General features: G+C 41.6%; 1 protein-coding gene across 5 annotated transcripts in view; it reads right to left on the reverse strand.

The window, feature by feature from the left end:
* The window catches only part of LOC149431477 (sterile alpha motif domain-containing protein 11-like), a 234234-nt gene that overhangs the window by 147575 nt on the left and 73729 nt on the right, over positions 1-12930 (reverse strand). For all 5 annotated transcript variants that reach the window (XM_089665563.1, XM_089665562.1, XM_089665561.1 and 2 more), the window contains exon 3: positions 11343-11512. In XM_089665563.1, the coding sequence (XP_089521689.1) occupies positions 11343-11512 (170 nt within the window). The remainder of the gene's footprint in view (positions 1-11342; positions 11513-12930) is intronic.

Consider the following 12930-nt stretch of genomic DNA (forward strand, 5'->3'; position numbering starts at 1 on the left):
CTAAATTCTAATCCATGCACCACACTATGCAAACCCAATGGGTTAATGATCAGGGTTAAGCTTGCTAAAAGAAACATTTCTAGCCTTACAAAAAAGAGTGTCGATCAAGCTTACACAGCTCTGTAACACGGGATAAAACTGATGAAACAAATCACTGGCTGCCCAGAAAACTAAAAAAATGAAAAGGTGAACATTATTCCTATTTAAAAAAAGAGGGTTTCTTTTTTTCACAGGTGTTTCCCATAACGAGCAATAAACCTTACAATTTATTTTATTGTGTTTATCTGTCCATGTGGTCCAATTCCTAGTGGCCCAATGTACAAGGTCTGATGATGACAGAAGCGTCTGGAGCCTGTGAAACTGCTGGGGACATCCATCATATATCAAGCTGTGTCCCATGTTACACGTTATGCGCTATATGCTATCTGCTTTCTAGCGACCTCATTACTCTTACGGTTATGACATCAGAACTTTCTCCACGGAGAGTTGTATGGTTGTCATGGAGACACAGGATGCAAGCATCCCAACAGTGCTGGAAACATACCAGTGCAAAGTAGCCTAAAATTAACAGACAAAGAAATATAGGCTTTCCATTGCCACATCATGACAAAAGTTCACATTTTGACTTATTTAGATGCATCAAACGTCCGGTTACTGAAGCATCATAACTTAGCGTAGGGCAATTTAATATTTAATTCCACCAGCATGTGCTAATAACCTGGGACAAAATTATTACAAGTGAACTTCTTCACTCTATCTATGGCAAGGTTGAAACACATTTTTCACAAAAACGTTTCTCCTTTTTTTATTGAGACGAATACTGCAATCAATTACTACTCAATGAGAAACTAAGAAAATTAAGATACCTGTACTTTGTGACAGCAACATTAAAACCAGCCTTGATAGGGGATTCTGAAACACTGCATCCACCCAACAAGAACAATTTACTTGATAACTATCACAATGTGTGGTCTTGCATCGTGTGCTGCCGACTGCCAGCTTCAACCCCAGAGGCAGTTACTACATTGCTTCACAAGTAGCTGAAACATGGGCTGAGCAACTTTAATCCACCGATAGGCACGTCTTTGAAGTCTGAGATGAAAACACCGCCCTTAAAGTGCTCCTGTCACCCAGAATGAGTTAAACCAATATTTCAAAGAACATTGGCAGATGTCTTTAGGATGTCACTCGTTCTTAGTAAATTGAAATTCTAGCGATCTCACAGTATTGTAGTCTGTAGACAAGGATTGGGATATCACTAATACCTTTGACTTAATGTGGACCAACACTCAATGGCTGTGTTAGCAATCTTGCTAAAAAGGGCCCCTAAAAAGTAATAGAAGAGCTGAAATAACTTTGCTGGAGAAAATGTTGCTTCAAACTCCAGCCAGTGCTGTTACATGGCCTAGTTTCCTGGTCATATGATCTCTGCTAAAGGGGAGGATCAGCCAATCTAAAATATCTTCCCATTCATGACAATATTCTAGGCTTTCAGATCCATCTCTGCAAGACTGTTAACATGGTTTTATGTTAACATTTGAATATAGGCCAACTTTGCATAACAGTGTTTGTCAGATCACTGGTTCCTACAGATTTACTTTACTTTCTGAATTCCAAGTGAGGTTACTAGCTCCTAGTTAGCAGATAGAGTAGATTGGGGGGTCTATATATACAGTCTTGTTTGCATCAAAACAGTTTCTGAGAGCAGTATAAAGCCCTACTTAACCTTCCAGTGGGCTTTTCCCAAAATTGCAAGGGTTAAATGTTCATTAAAGGATGCACATGTGCTTTTGCTATATATTTTTTTCTTAGGAGCCTGTAGAGAATTGCAATGTCAGGCCCCTGCAAACTGTCTGTGTAACTGTCTTCCTGCACCTCTGAAAGGGACAGCCAGTTACTTCAGTTCAGGAGGCTCAATGGACTAAAAGGGCACTCACCAGCACCCTTGCAGTTCAGTGAGAACTACAAACTGTCAGCCACAAAGACTGACGATACTTGTAGGCATTTACAAAACTCTGAATAAATGATGTGGCCATGTGGGCGGAGCCCCGCACGGCTGCGCTCTTTTCAAATTGTTGCAGCAGGTGTGGGGAGATGATCCCTGGGCCAATGTCACAGGGAGAGGGGAAGCAGGGGTAGTGATGCAGGAGTGGGAACATTTTATGTTCCACCCTGAAAACGTGTTGAACATGTAACATGTTCGCAGGGGTGAACTTATCCTTTAAATCCAGAGTGGAGGAACAAGATGTATTACTTCCCATAACCCTTGCATTGACAGGCTTCCTCCACGCTGCCTTCTGGTCCTCCAAAGCCTCAGCCCTCTGGCCAGCAGTCACGCTCTGAAGTCATCAAGTAGTTCTGCACTGTACATTAGGATGGCAAGGACCAACTCACAACCCTGACCATCGGAGAGGAGAGGAGAGTGACAGAGGAAGGAATGAGGCAAGTAGTACACTATATTCATCTAAACCTAGACTTAACAAGCATAAAATCCTTGCATTGCAGATGGGTTTCACTGCAACGGTCATTTTTTAACAATTCCAGTGTTCAGCTTTAAAGCAGGATGAAATATACAGTTGTGACCAAAATTATTCAACCCCCACTGAAATTGAGTGTTTTGGCCAGTTTGACATTGCTTTTGATCATTCAGTCATCTTGCTTACATTTACATTAAAGAGGCACTTGTAGGTCAGACAAATATAACATAACAGTTATAATGAAATAACCACAAATGTCTTTTCTGTGCTCACAGCATTATCAGTTTTATTCAACCCCCAAGTGACATTCAATCTTAGTACTTAGTACAGCATCCTTTTACAGTTATAACAGCTTTTAAACGTGAAGCATAGCTTGACACAAGTGTCTTGCAGCGATCTACGGGTATCTTCGCCCATTCTTCATGGGCAAAGGCCTCCAGTTCAGTCACATTCTTAGGCTTGCGCACTGCAACTGCTTTCTTTAAGTCCCACCAGAGGTTCTCAATCGGATTTAAGTCTGGTGACTGCGATGGCCACTCCAAAATGTTCCAGCCTTTCCTCTGCAACCATGCTCTAGCGGACTTGGAGGTATGCTTGGGATCATTGTCCTGTTGAAAGGTCCAACGTCTCCCAAGCCTCAGGTGTGTGACGGACTGCATCACGTTTCCATCCAATATCTCCTGGTACTGAAGAGAATTCATGGTACCTTGCACACGCTGAAGCTTCCCTGTACCTGCAGAAGCAAAACAGCCCCAAAGCATGATTGACCCTCCACCATGCTTCACAGTAGGCAAGGTGTTCTTTTCATCATAGGCCTTGTTCTTCCTCCTCCAAACATAGCGTTGATCCATGGGCCCAAACAGTTCTAATTTTGTTTCATCAGTCCACAGAACACTATCCCACAACTTTTGTGGTTTGTCCACATGGCTTTTGGCATACTGCAGTCGACTCTTCTTATTCTTTGGAGACAGCAAGGGGGTACGCCTGGGAGTTCTGGCACGGAGGCCTTCATTACGCAGTGTGCGTCTTATTGTCTGGGCTGAAACTTCTGTACCCACATCTGACAAATCTTTTCTCAGTTCCTCAGCAGTCACACGGGGACTTCTCTCCACTCTACGCTTCAGGTAGCGCACAGCAGTCGAAGTCAGCATCTTCTTTCTGCCACGACCAGGTAGCGTTTCAACAGTGCCCTTTGCCTTGAATTTGCGAATGATGCTTCCTAAGGTGTCTCTTGGTATGTTTAACATCTTTGCAATCTTCTTATAGCCATTGCCCTTCCTGTGAAGAGAAATCACCTCTTCTCTTGTCTTCCTGGACCATTCTCTTGCCTTCACCATGTTTGTAACCACACCAGTAAATGTCTAGAAGGAGCTGAGTATCACAGTCATTTTAAAGCTGCCTAATTGGTGCTTATTATGCTTGATTGCTGCTCGGTGACATCCACAGGTGTTTTCAATACCTGATGGAAAGCACCTGTATGAACCTCTGTTCTTCAGAGTGGTAGTCTTTAAGGGGTTGAATAATTGTGGCAATGAAGAAACCACATAAGAACCATTTACTACTGTATTACATAAACAATTGATGTCATTTTAGTTGCATTTGGGTAGTTACAACGTCCTTGTAGGATTTGATTCTGAATACAATTCCAAATGTACACTATAGTCCCTAAACCCCTTTACAGCATTGGGGGTTGAATAATTTTGGTCACAACTGTAGGTCAGAAAGAGGTAAAAGCAGGTCAAAGACACCTGTGAATGGACTCAGATTTGTAGGTTGGTAGCATCCAACAAGACTGTATCTGTATTATAGTAGAGACATTAGACTACAAGTTCCTTTGGGGCTGGGGTGGATGTGAATGGCTCAATATTCTCTGTAAAACCCCGCAGGATATGTATTTGTTAAATTAACGATTAAAATAAATGATCACAGGCCAAATACAACAGATCTGTGTTATTTACTGGATATCTTTCAATGAATGCATTGGGCCTAGAAGGGATTCTGGGCACCCGTAATCTTCCCTACATTTCCCCATTTGGCATCAATACAGGGTGAATGTCTCTCCTCTGAGCAGTATACAACTACACTCAGTGATAGTGAGCCCACAGTATTCAATGGGAATTCACAGGGAACAGCCAAAGAGATAATTTGCTGGGACAAATAGCCAACTACAAATTCCTAGCCAGACATAACTGCAATGGGTGGGTTGGGGGGAAGGGGGGGAGGAACGGTGGGGGCAGTGCAGTCTGAGATAACCAGCGACTATACTAATGGCAAGATTTAATAAAAGGAGATTTGGCTGAGATGCAATTAAATTACAGTCGAGTCTCACGAGGTGAAATCTCATGCAAATTTGAAATCATAACAGTGAACTCAATTAAATTTTTTTTCTATTTAGTTTCAAGTGACTTTGATGCGATTTAATTACTGGGTTTTCACAACTCGGCCAATTCACCATTTAACAAATTTAACTGGAGAGATAGCGCAGGGGGATGCGACTTTCAGAAAAGGGGTTAATATTTCTTGATAATATTTTTAATAAGGGTGAATTATCATAAGCTGAATGATGCAAGACGAGAATGTAAATCTTTACTGAGGAGATTTGCAAAAACTACAAATTACTTTAGGATGATGAACCTATGACCTTGACATCTAACCAAAACTTTTGTGCAAGCTAAGGCTCTGCATATTCGATATATCCCTAGGAAGAATCACCAAGAGAGCTGGTGACACAAAATTACTGGGACACTCTGTAGGAAAACCTATATGGATGGAGCATTCCACAGATGGGGACCAATAAGTTTGAACACCAAAAGGGTCCTAGCTGGCGTTGTAGAATCAGAGGTTGGTTGATATCTCTGCAAGGTCCAAATATCTAGGTGGAGTTTCCTATCCAAGAATCACTTTCTAGCATATGTAAAAAAATGTAAAATCAGCTGTGTCTGTTCAAAAAACAGTTCTTTGCTCCATAGAAAGGATGTTTATTGATTAACTGCAAATGAACAGTATTTTTGACTTGTGTACAGGTACCTTAAAGTGCTTGTAAAGGCTCAAGGTTTTGAACCCCTATTAGTTTGTTACTACTGTCTGCATATCCTTTGGGAAGATTTTCCCTCACTGGCTGTCCTGACCACTGTCACTGGACAGCCAAGAAAGGGAAATCTCCCCAACAGGGTCATAGACAGCAATAAACATTAAAAGAAGTGCCAACACTTTCCCACTCATTTCAAAACAAATATATATGTTTTGGCTAGAGTTGGGCTTTAACACCCTCAATGGTATTTCAAGATTTGCAGTACTGTTATTTCAGCATGGGTAGCTTCTTTGAAAGTTTTTTTTCCTATTTGCACACCTCTTTAGAAGGCCAATGTTTCTTTGTGAGCTTATATACTTGCTCGAAACCTGACAAATATTCGTGGGCAAAACAGGCCAACCTCTGATCCACCCACAACTTGTGTGATTACCCTAGCAATTTGAAGTTAAATGCAGACTCTTCAACCACCAGCCAGCAGTTTTGTAAAGTATGTGCTAACACCGTGCCTAAGTCTACCAAATTTATGAAAACTGAAGCAAAAATGCAATTTTTGCCCAAAACAATAAGATTTCATTATTCAATGTACAAGAGGTCAACTGGTTGCAATAGGCGACATTCAGCTTTTTCAACAGTTTCCAGGAATCAGTCCCTGTACTGAAGATAAAATTAGCACAGCATAATGGGAACGAGTCATCCAATCAGAGTCGCAATGTCTCGGTTCTGTAATCTGCATGCTTTTAAAACCTAAAAGATCAATGATGAGTGAGCAGACACTGGTTTGAATAACTAGCATTTAGGACAAAAATTGTATTTGCTCTCTTGCCTTTTTTTTAGTTTAAAATGTTCCTTTCACACAAATGTGTAAATCTCCTAACCCTTGCAGTCACACGTCCTTAAGCTCTCAGGTGTATGTCAATGCATCCAGCAGCCTTGTCGTCATAACCCTGTGTGAAGTGTGAATCATCTGGCTGGCGCCAGGGAGAATTGTGCCCCTATCATTGTTCAATAAATCTCCGGGGTCATCACTGTTATGCAGAAGACAACCAGGCTGTATCCAGAGTAAAGAGACAGAGGAGGCGAATAAGACTAGGCCTGGGATGTACGGTAATAACAATAAATTCACAGGTAATTAGGAAATAGACTGGATGAAAGTGCCATTATTTTTCTCATACTCCTAATGCATTCAGATGGGGCTCAGCTATTACTCTAGGCACAGCATAAACATTAAAGTAAACCTGCCACACAATTTAGACTTTTAAAGAAAAAGTCCTGCCTAAGAGCCAACTAGATAAGATGCCTGTGTCACCATTATCATGCACCTCTGTGTGTCTTACCTGACTTTGGGGTAAAGCCATTCCCTTATATAATGACATGTAGCCAATAAGGGCATTCTCGCTGGACAAGGAGTAGTAGTTGGCAGGGCTTAGCACTGAAGTAAGGGTGATAGTAACAAAGTAAAAATAATTTCAGAGAGACAAGCACAAGGGGACAAATAAAGTGCTTTGAAATAGATCCATTAAATGTTTAAAATGGCTACTAACCTGTTGTAAATCTACAACCAATGCTATGCATAGAGCATCAGTGTTATAATAAACCATTATAGAGGTCGGGGGCTCTGCAGTATGAAAGTTATGTGCCCCCTGTAATGTTAAAGTAGAACTAAAAGGCAAAACTTTTGTTTTGTTTTTTTCTGGATTTTAATAGAGTGGAGATGGATTAGACCCCCCTGTCAATTTTTATTGCTGTCTGTGTCCTCATTAAGGAGATTCACCCTCTTTATTTGTCCTGGTTACAATTATCATTGAAAGTGAAATTAAAAGAAAAGCCCAAATTTTGGGTTGTCCCCAGAAAAGTAATACAGGGGAAATCTTCCAATAGGGACACTAGATCTGGTGATCTGGGGGGCTCTAAGAAATTCCCCTAATTTGCAGGGATTTCCTCTCCCTTTCTGTTTGGCTATGGTACAAGAAGTGAATGGACAATGGGACACAGATGGCAAAAAAAAAATCTGACTGCGGTTATAACCCCCCCCCCCCCCCCCCCTTACGCTCTCCAAAGTGAAAAAAAAAAGTTTGGCCAATAGTTCTACTTTAGGTTGAACTCCAGGATAGTTTTTACTTGGACCATCACATCTGCTCCTTTGTATACTAAAATCCTGTTTTTCTTATCCTACATCAGCCTTTCTCAACCAGGGTGCCCAGTCACCCTGGAGTGCCTTGAGGTTTCTTCAGGGGTGCCTTGGTAAAATGTTTAAAAATTGCCCAAAACACGTATACAAGGCAGTGGGTGGAACAAGCTTGTCTTTTAGCTACACTAAGTCACAGGCTTTCATTGTGCACCATTACAACCTTCTAGCTGCCTACATCCTGACAACCATTGACATCATCAGTTGATAAGGTGGATGTCAGCTGCCTGCACAGCATCCTAGTTTGTCCCTCCCCTGCCCCTCTCCATCAGTGCTGGGGTCACATTAGCTCAGTGATGGAGAAAAACTGAGGGAGAAGAGAAACAATGGAATACTAGTCAGTATCAGTGTGCAAAAGGGTATTTGCTTTGGAAGAATAAATCACCTCTAATGTTGGGTGTCCTACATGTGTGGATGTTGCTGCGTTATATAAACTATTAGAATAGTTTTTCACATTTTAGAATGGGGTGCCTCAAGATTGTCCATAATTTTAAAGAGTGCCTCGGGAGTGTCCATAATTTTAAAAAGTGCCTCGGGACTGTCCATAATTGTAAATGGTGCCTTGACTGAAAAAAAGGTTGAGAAGCACTGTCCTACATTATTGTAAAGTAATGTACCTTTGAAAAGCCAGTGACATCATCAGTTTTAAAGAGAAAACACAACTATAGCCAGACACCCGGAAAAGGTATTAAGAAACTGTTTATGGCACTTCATCTCACTGTTCAGTTATTGCTGGAACAAACTACATTTCCCATCATGCAATGGGGATTGTAGCCATCAATGGGTGTGAATGTGGGTGGGATTGTGGCCTGGTCAAATTTGTCAGTGTTAGTGGGGGGAGACAGACTGGGAGTTTAGTTGTTTAGTGATTATTAGTGACCAGTGGGCCCAGGCTTGGAGAGGGCTCAGTGGCCACCAGTCATACACAAAGGAAATAAGGGACATAATGCCGTTATTTTGCAGGAGAGAAGTTATTTGGAGTTATTTCACAATGAATAATGGATTTTAAAATCCCCTTTCCAAACAAGCTCCCATGTTTTTGCCTAGAGTTTAGTTTTAAAGTATATCTAAAGCCAAAACTTTTATTTTTGGCTAGGTAGGGAACAGTCAAAAACGCTGTCAATGTATTTTTTTGTAACTGTATCACTTAGGGGAGATTTTCCTTCACTTTCTGCTCTGTAGACACAATAGACAGAAAAAAGTAAAGCAAAAGTAAAGTAAAAAAACTCTCTAAAGTGAGGCTCTGTTCACACTTGTGCGACTCCAAAGTTGCACAATTTCCAGTGCGACTTTGATGCGACTTGAGTGCCAGAGAGTGTAAAGTTGCATCAAAGTAGTGCAGGAACCTTTTCAGAGTCGCATAGATCCAAACAGGTGCTGTTGAAAACAATAGGCTGCAACTTTGTGTCCAACGTGACATGGCAAGTTGCACAAGCAAAAACGGAGCCTTAGGGAAACGCCCTCTAAAGACACCTGTCAATGGAGCAAGTGTCCCCATTGGAAGATGTTACATCTGGTGTTCTGGTGGCAACTCATAATGTAGGTTTTTTGCCTCAGTTTAAGTCCTGATGACAGTGGTGATCAGCCCCACTAAGTGAATTTATCTAGCGGGGACAGATGCAGTAATAAAAACCTGACAGGGGTTCTAACCCCTCACTATTTATCCAAAACTAAAATTTAATAAATTACCTTTAGATACACTGTTTAAATCATTATAATAACCCTTTTTTTTTTATTTTTTATTAAGTGATCACATGAACTCTGTTCTCATCTGCAGGGGGTTGGAGAGGATGGGTGCAGAAACAGCATTACACTGACCGTCCCAGATTAGTGTACTGTTTCTCCCCCCAACTCTACAATAGCTGTGCATGGGGTTATCGGCACAAGTCTGATTATTGGACAGCCAGCTTTCAGCACAGTCACAAAACTGACCATGCTGAGATGGATGTGCTCTTATGCCAAGTTTGGTCATTATGAAACAGGAAAGCAGAGGGACTGGCAGGTTCACCATGTATTTCACACAAAGGAAGCAATACAAAGAGGGACACTTTTTCACACAAGCATATGGTAAAATACACACATACCACATACCAGGAATATGAAATGCTGGGGCAATATATTCTTTAACTGAGCTTGTCCTACCTAACCAATTGTCAGCTCATGCGTCCTCATGCGTCCACCTCAGCTCATGAAACACTTATTCAAACTCATCAGATTTTACACAGTACAGTAACATTCTATACGAATGACCCCTGGGAGCTGCACTAGGCACATTGAACTTGGAGGAAGCTCCGAGACAGCCCAACACATTGGTAGGATTATATGTAGCTGGCCTGGAAACACTTTAGAATCCCCAGAAAGGACTGGAGTGTCAAAGCAAAAGCCTAATGCTCAATGCCCATGGAATTAGGAGTCCTTAGAAGAATACTAAAGACAATGAGCACTATGAATGACATTTGTTATGCAGTGGTACAACCATTTTTTTTATTATGATACATTCCAGAATGGGAAAGTCTGCATGTATAGAAATAATGAACAGGAAGTCTGATGTGTGAGGCAAATTCCTCTTCCTTAAAAACTTTATTTTAAATTCCCTGATAGATTCCCTAACTCTGACGTGTAATCTTCTAATATATTGTCTCTCCTGGTACCTCCTTCCCCCTTATTTAGCATGATAATTATTTTACTTTATTTCAGACCCAGTTACACCATCACTCAGTCTCTGTGCTTTGCTATGCAATGCAGCTAGATCATGGCTGGTGAGAGGGGCCGACAGGATGCTGTACATAGCTTCATTAAAACATCACAGCACCCTACCTTAGTACTCCTCTCAAGAGCCATTGGCTCAGATGCAAGCAGTGAGCTGACTTTTGGGAGGAGTTATGCAAATACCAAAATGCCTTGATGGGTGGATGTCAGTATGGAGGAGTGGTGTTCCAAATCAGGCTGCCTTTGCATGTAGAGAGCGCTAGGTAACACCCATATATGATGCTGAACAGAGCTGAAATCCGGAGAATGAAAGGGGTGGACTGGGAACAGTCAGGTTGGGGAGGGAAAGGATAGATGATGCTGGATGTCCTCTAGCCAGGAAATGAGGCGGGCACCATCTGACTTCCTGGAGCTTCCAATGCATACTGCGAGAAGCTAACAGTGTGCAGAGAAACCAGACTATGCTATTTCAGTACAGCAGCAGAGCCTGTAAAACTGTGCAAGAGTGCAGGGAAGGCTGGAGTTCAGCTTTTATCATTTACCTATAGATCTATAAATGTTATTCAAGCCTTTTATATAAACCAGCCTATATTTGAGGCTTCTGGGTCCTTAACACCAACAAAGTGATGGCCTGGAATTCACATAACATGGTTACAATACGGCAACTGTCAAAGAGACTTGTATGTGCGGAGCAGAAATCCTCCCACCCTCAAATTCTACAAGATTAGCAGAGCTGCACTGTCCTGTCTCACACTGTGATGGGATCAGTGATAGCAGCAGGTGCTGTCCGAGAGGCATGAACAGATCCTGTTTCCATGAAAATGTTGCCAGCGTGAGGGAGGGATCAGCCAAAATGAGCCCACACATGATGGCTGTTCAAAGCCTCTACCCCAGGGGCACAGGGAGCTTATTAAATGCAGTATCTCGTTAGGACATGTACCTTCTTTTCATGATACTGATGTGCAGATCTTCTTCCAGCTTTACAGTCTGGATCTCTCCATTCCCCTTGGGGCTCTCCTCACCCGTGGAAAAGATAGAACAGGGTTCCTTTTTAGGTATTCGACTAGGGGGAAGCGGGATGGTTCTTTTCTCTGCCAGACGACCCCGATTCTGAAATAAAGGGGGAAAAAGTGACATTTTCCAGAAAAGCTCCTTTGTCAAAACAAACACAAAAGGTTGTTATAAATATAAAATGTGATATAAAGTGCACAGTTTTTTTTCTTTACCCAAAACTGCATCAGGAATATGCTATAAAACCATTTAAACTACACCCAGTGCTTTTGCGGAGTTGTTGGCATGAGCAATATACTGCTTTGTGATGAACATTGGGGTAGACAGACAAAAGACTCCCCACAATCACTCCCACTTTTGTCATAACACAGCTAATATCAAAGAGCTGAACGACAAAAACATTCTGATAAGAGGTCAGGCAGTTTTGGAATATTGTGAAAATGAAACATTTCTACATATTGTATCAATGTGTGATAGCACTAGCTAGCGCCGTAGATATCTTTTCTCACTCGCCCGTTTTCACCGCGTAATGCAAGTTGGCAATCTATAAACTAATCATAGCCAGAAAATAATGACGAGGTTCAGCTCGCCAGACACAGAGGAAGAGAAAAACACAACAACACGTCTACTCTGAGAGGACACGGCAAAGGATTCATTGTGATTGAATGTGCGTCAGAGAGAAAAGATAGCGACTGGATCATAAACACTCTTTATGGCCATTAAGGTGCTGTGGGGCAGTTAGCAGTATTCAGGCTACATCTCGGGACTCGTGATTAATAACACGAAAGGATATGCAGGCATTTAGCTGTAACACTGGGAAGGAAGCAGACTATCTGTACAAAAAGAGACACTGTTTCCCAGCTGCTAAAATTCCCGTATGACCTTTAGCCTTAAAAAGGCAGAGATAATTGAAAATGTATGTGACAACCCTCCTATAAGAAAGCAATTTAGAGCGTCAGAACCTAAAATGTAACCAATATTTCTTTTTAATTTCATTACACAGCAAGTGTGGGAAACAATATTGTTGCTAAAGAACCTAAATAGCATAACTCCTCAGCCTAAAGTAGTCATAGATGGCCAGATATCTCTCCAAGATTGACTGGCAGGGAAATTTCTGCCTGTCCTCAAGTGAGTTCAGAATATTTATAGCTGTAAGAATCCTCATCATTTGAATGGTTCATAACCTCAGGATGGGAATATGCTGACCAGTGTGGTCCCAGGTTCCATTGCCACCTTATCAAAGCCTATTGCAATCATGTCTTCAAATACTGGCGCATAAGAGGGAGGTTGCACAACACAAACTGATGTGGCAAGATACTGTAGTCCAAGCCATAACCACAAAGGAAAACATACTGGCATCAGTCGTAGATAAATAAATGGACTTTCAGACTGCAATGTTTCCTGAACAGCTTATGGTCAGGTGGTCAAAAAGAAGTCAAAAGACACTCAGTTTGAAGAACAGTAGCCATCTTAAAACATATCTGCATGTTTTGGTCCTGTCACAAATCTACAAAAGG

The sequence above is a fragment of the Staurois parvus genome, unplaced genomic scaffold, assembly GCF_062004578.1.
Source record: "Staurois parvus isolate SC_StPar_1 unplaced genomic scaffold, SC_StPar_1.0 ptg002241l, whole genome shotgun sequence".
NCBI classification, from domain to species: Eukaryota; Metazoa; Chordata; class Amphibia; order Anura; family Ranidae; genus Staurois; species Staurois parvus.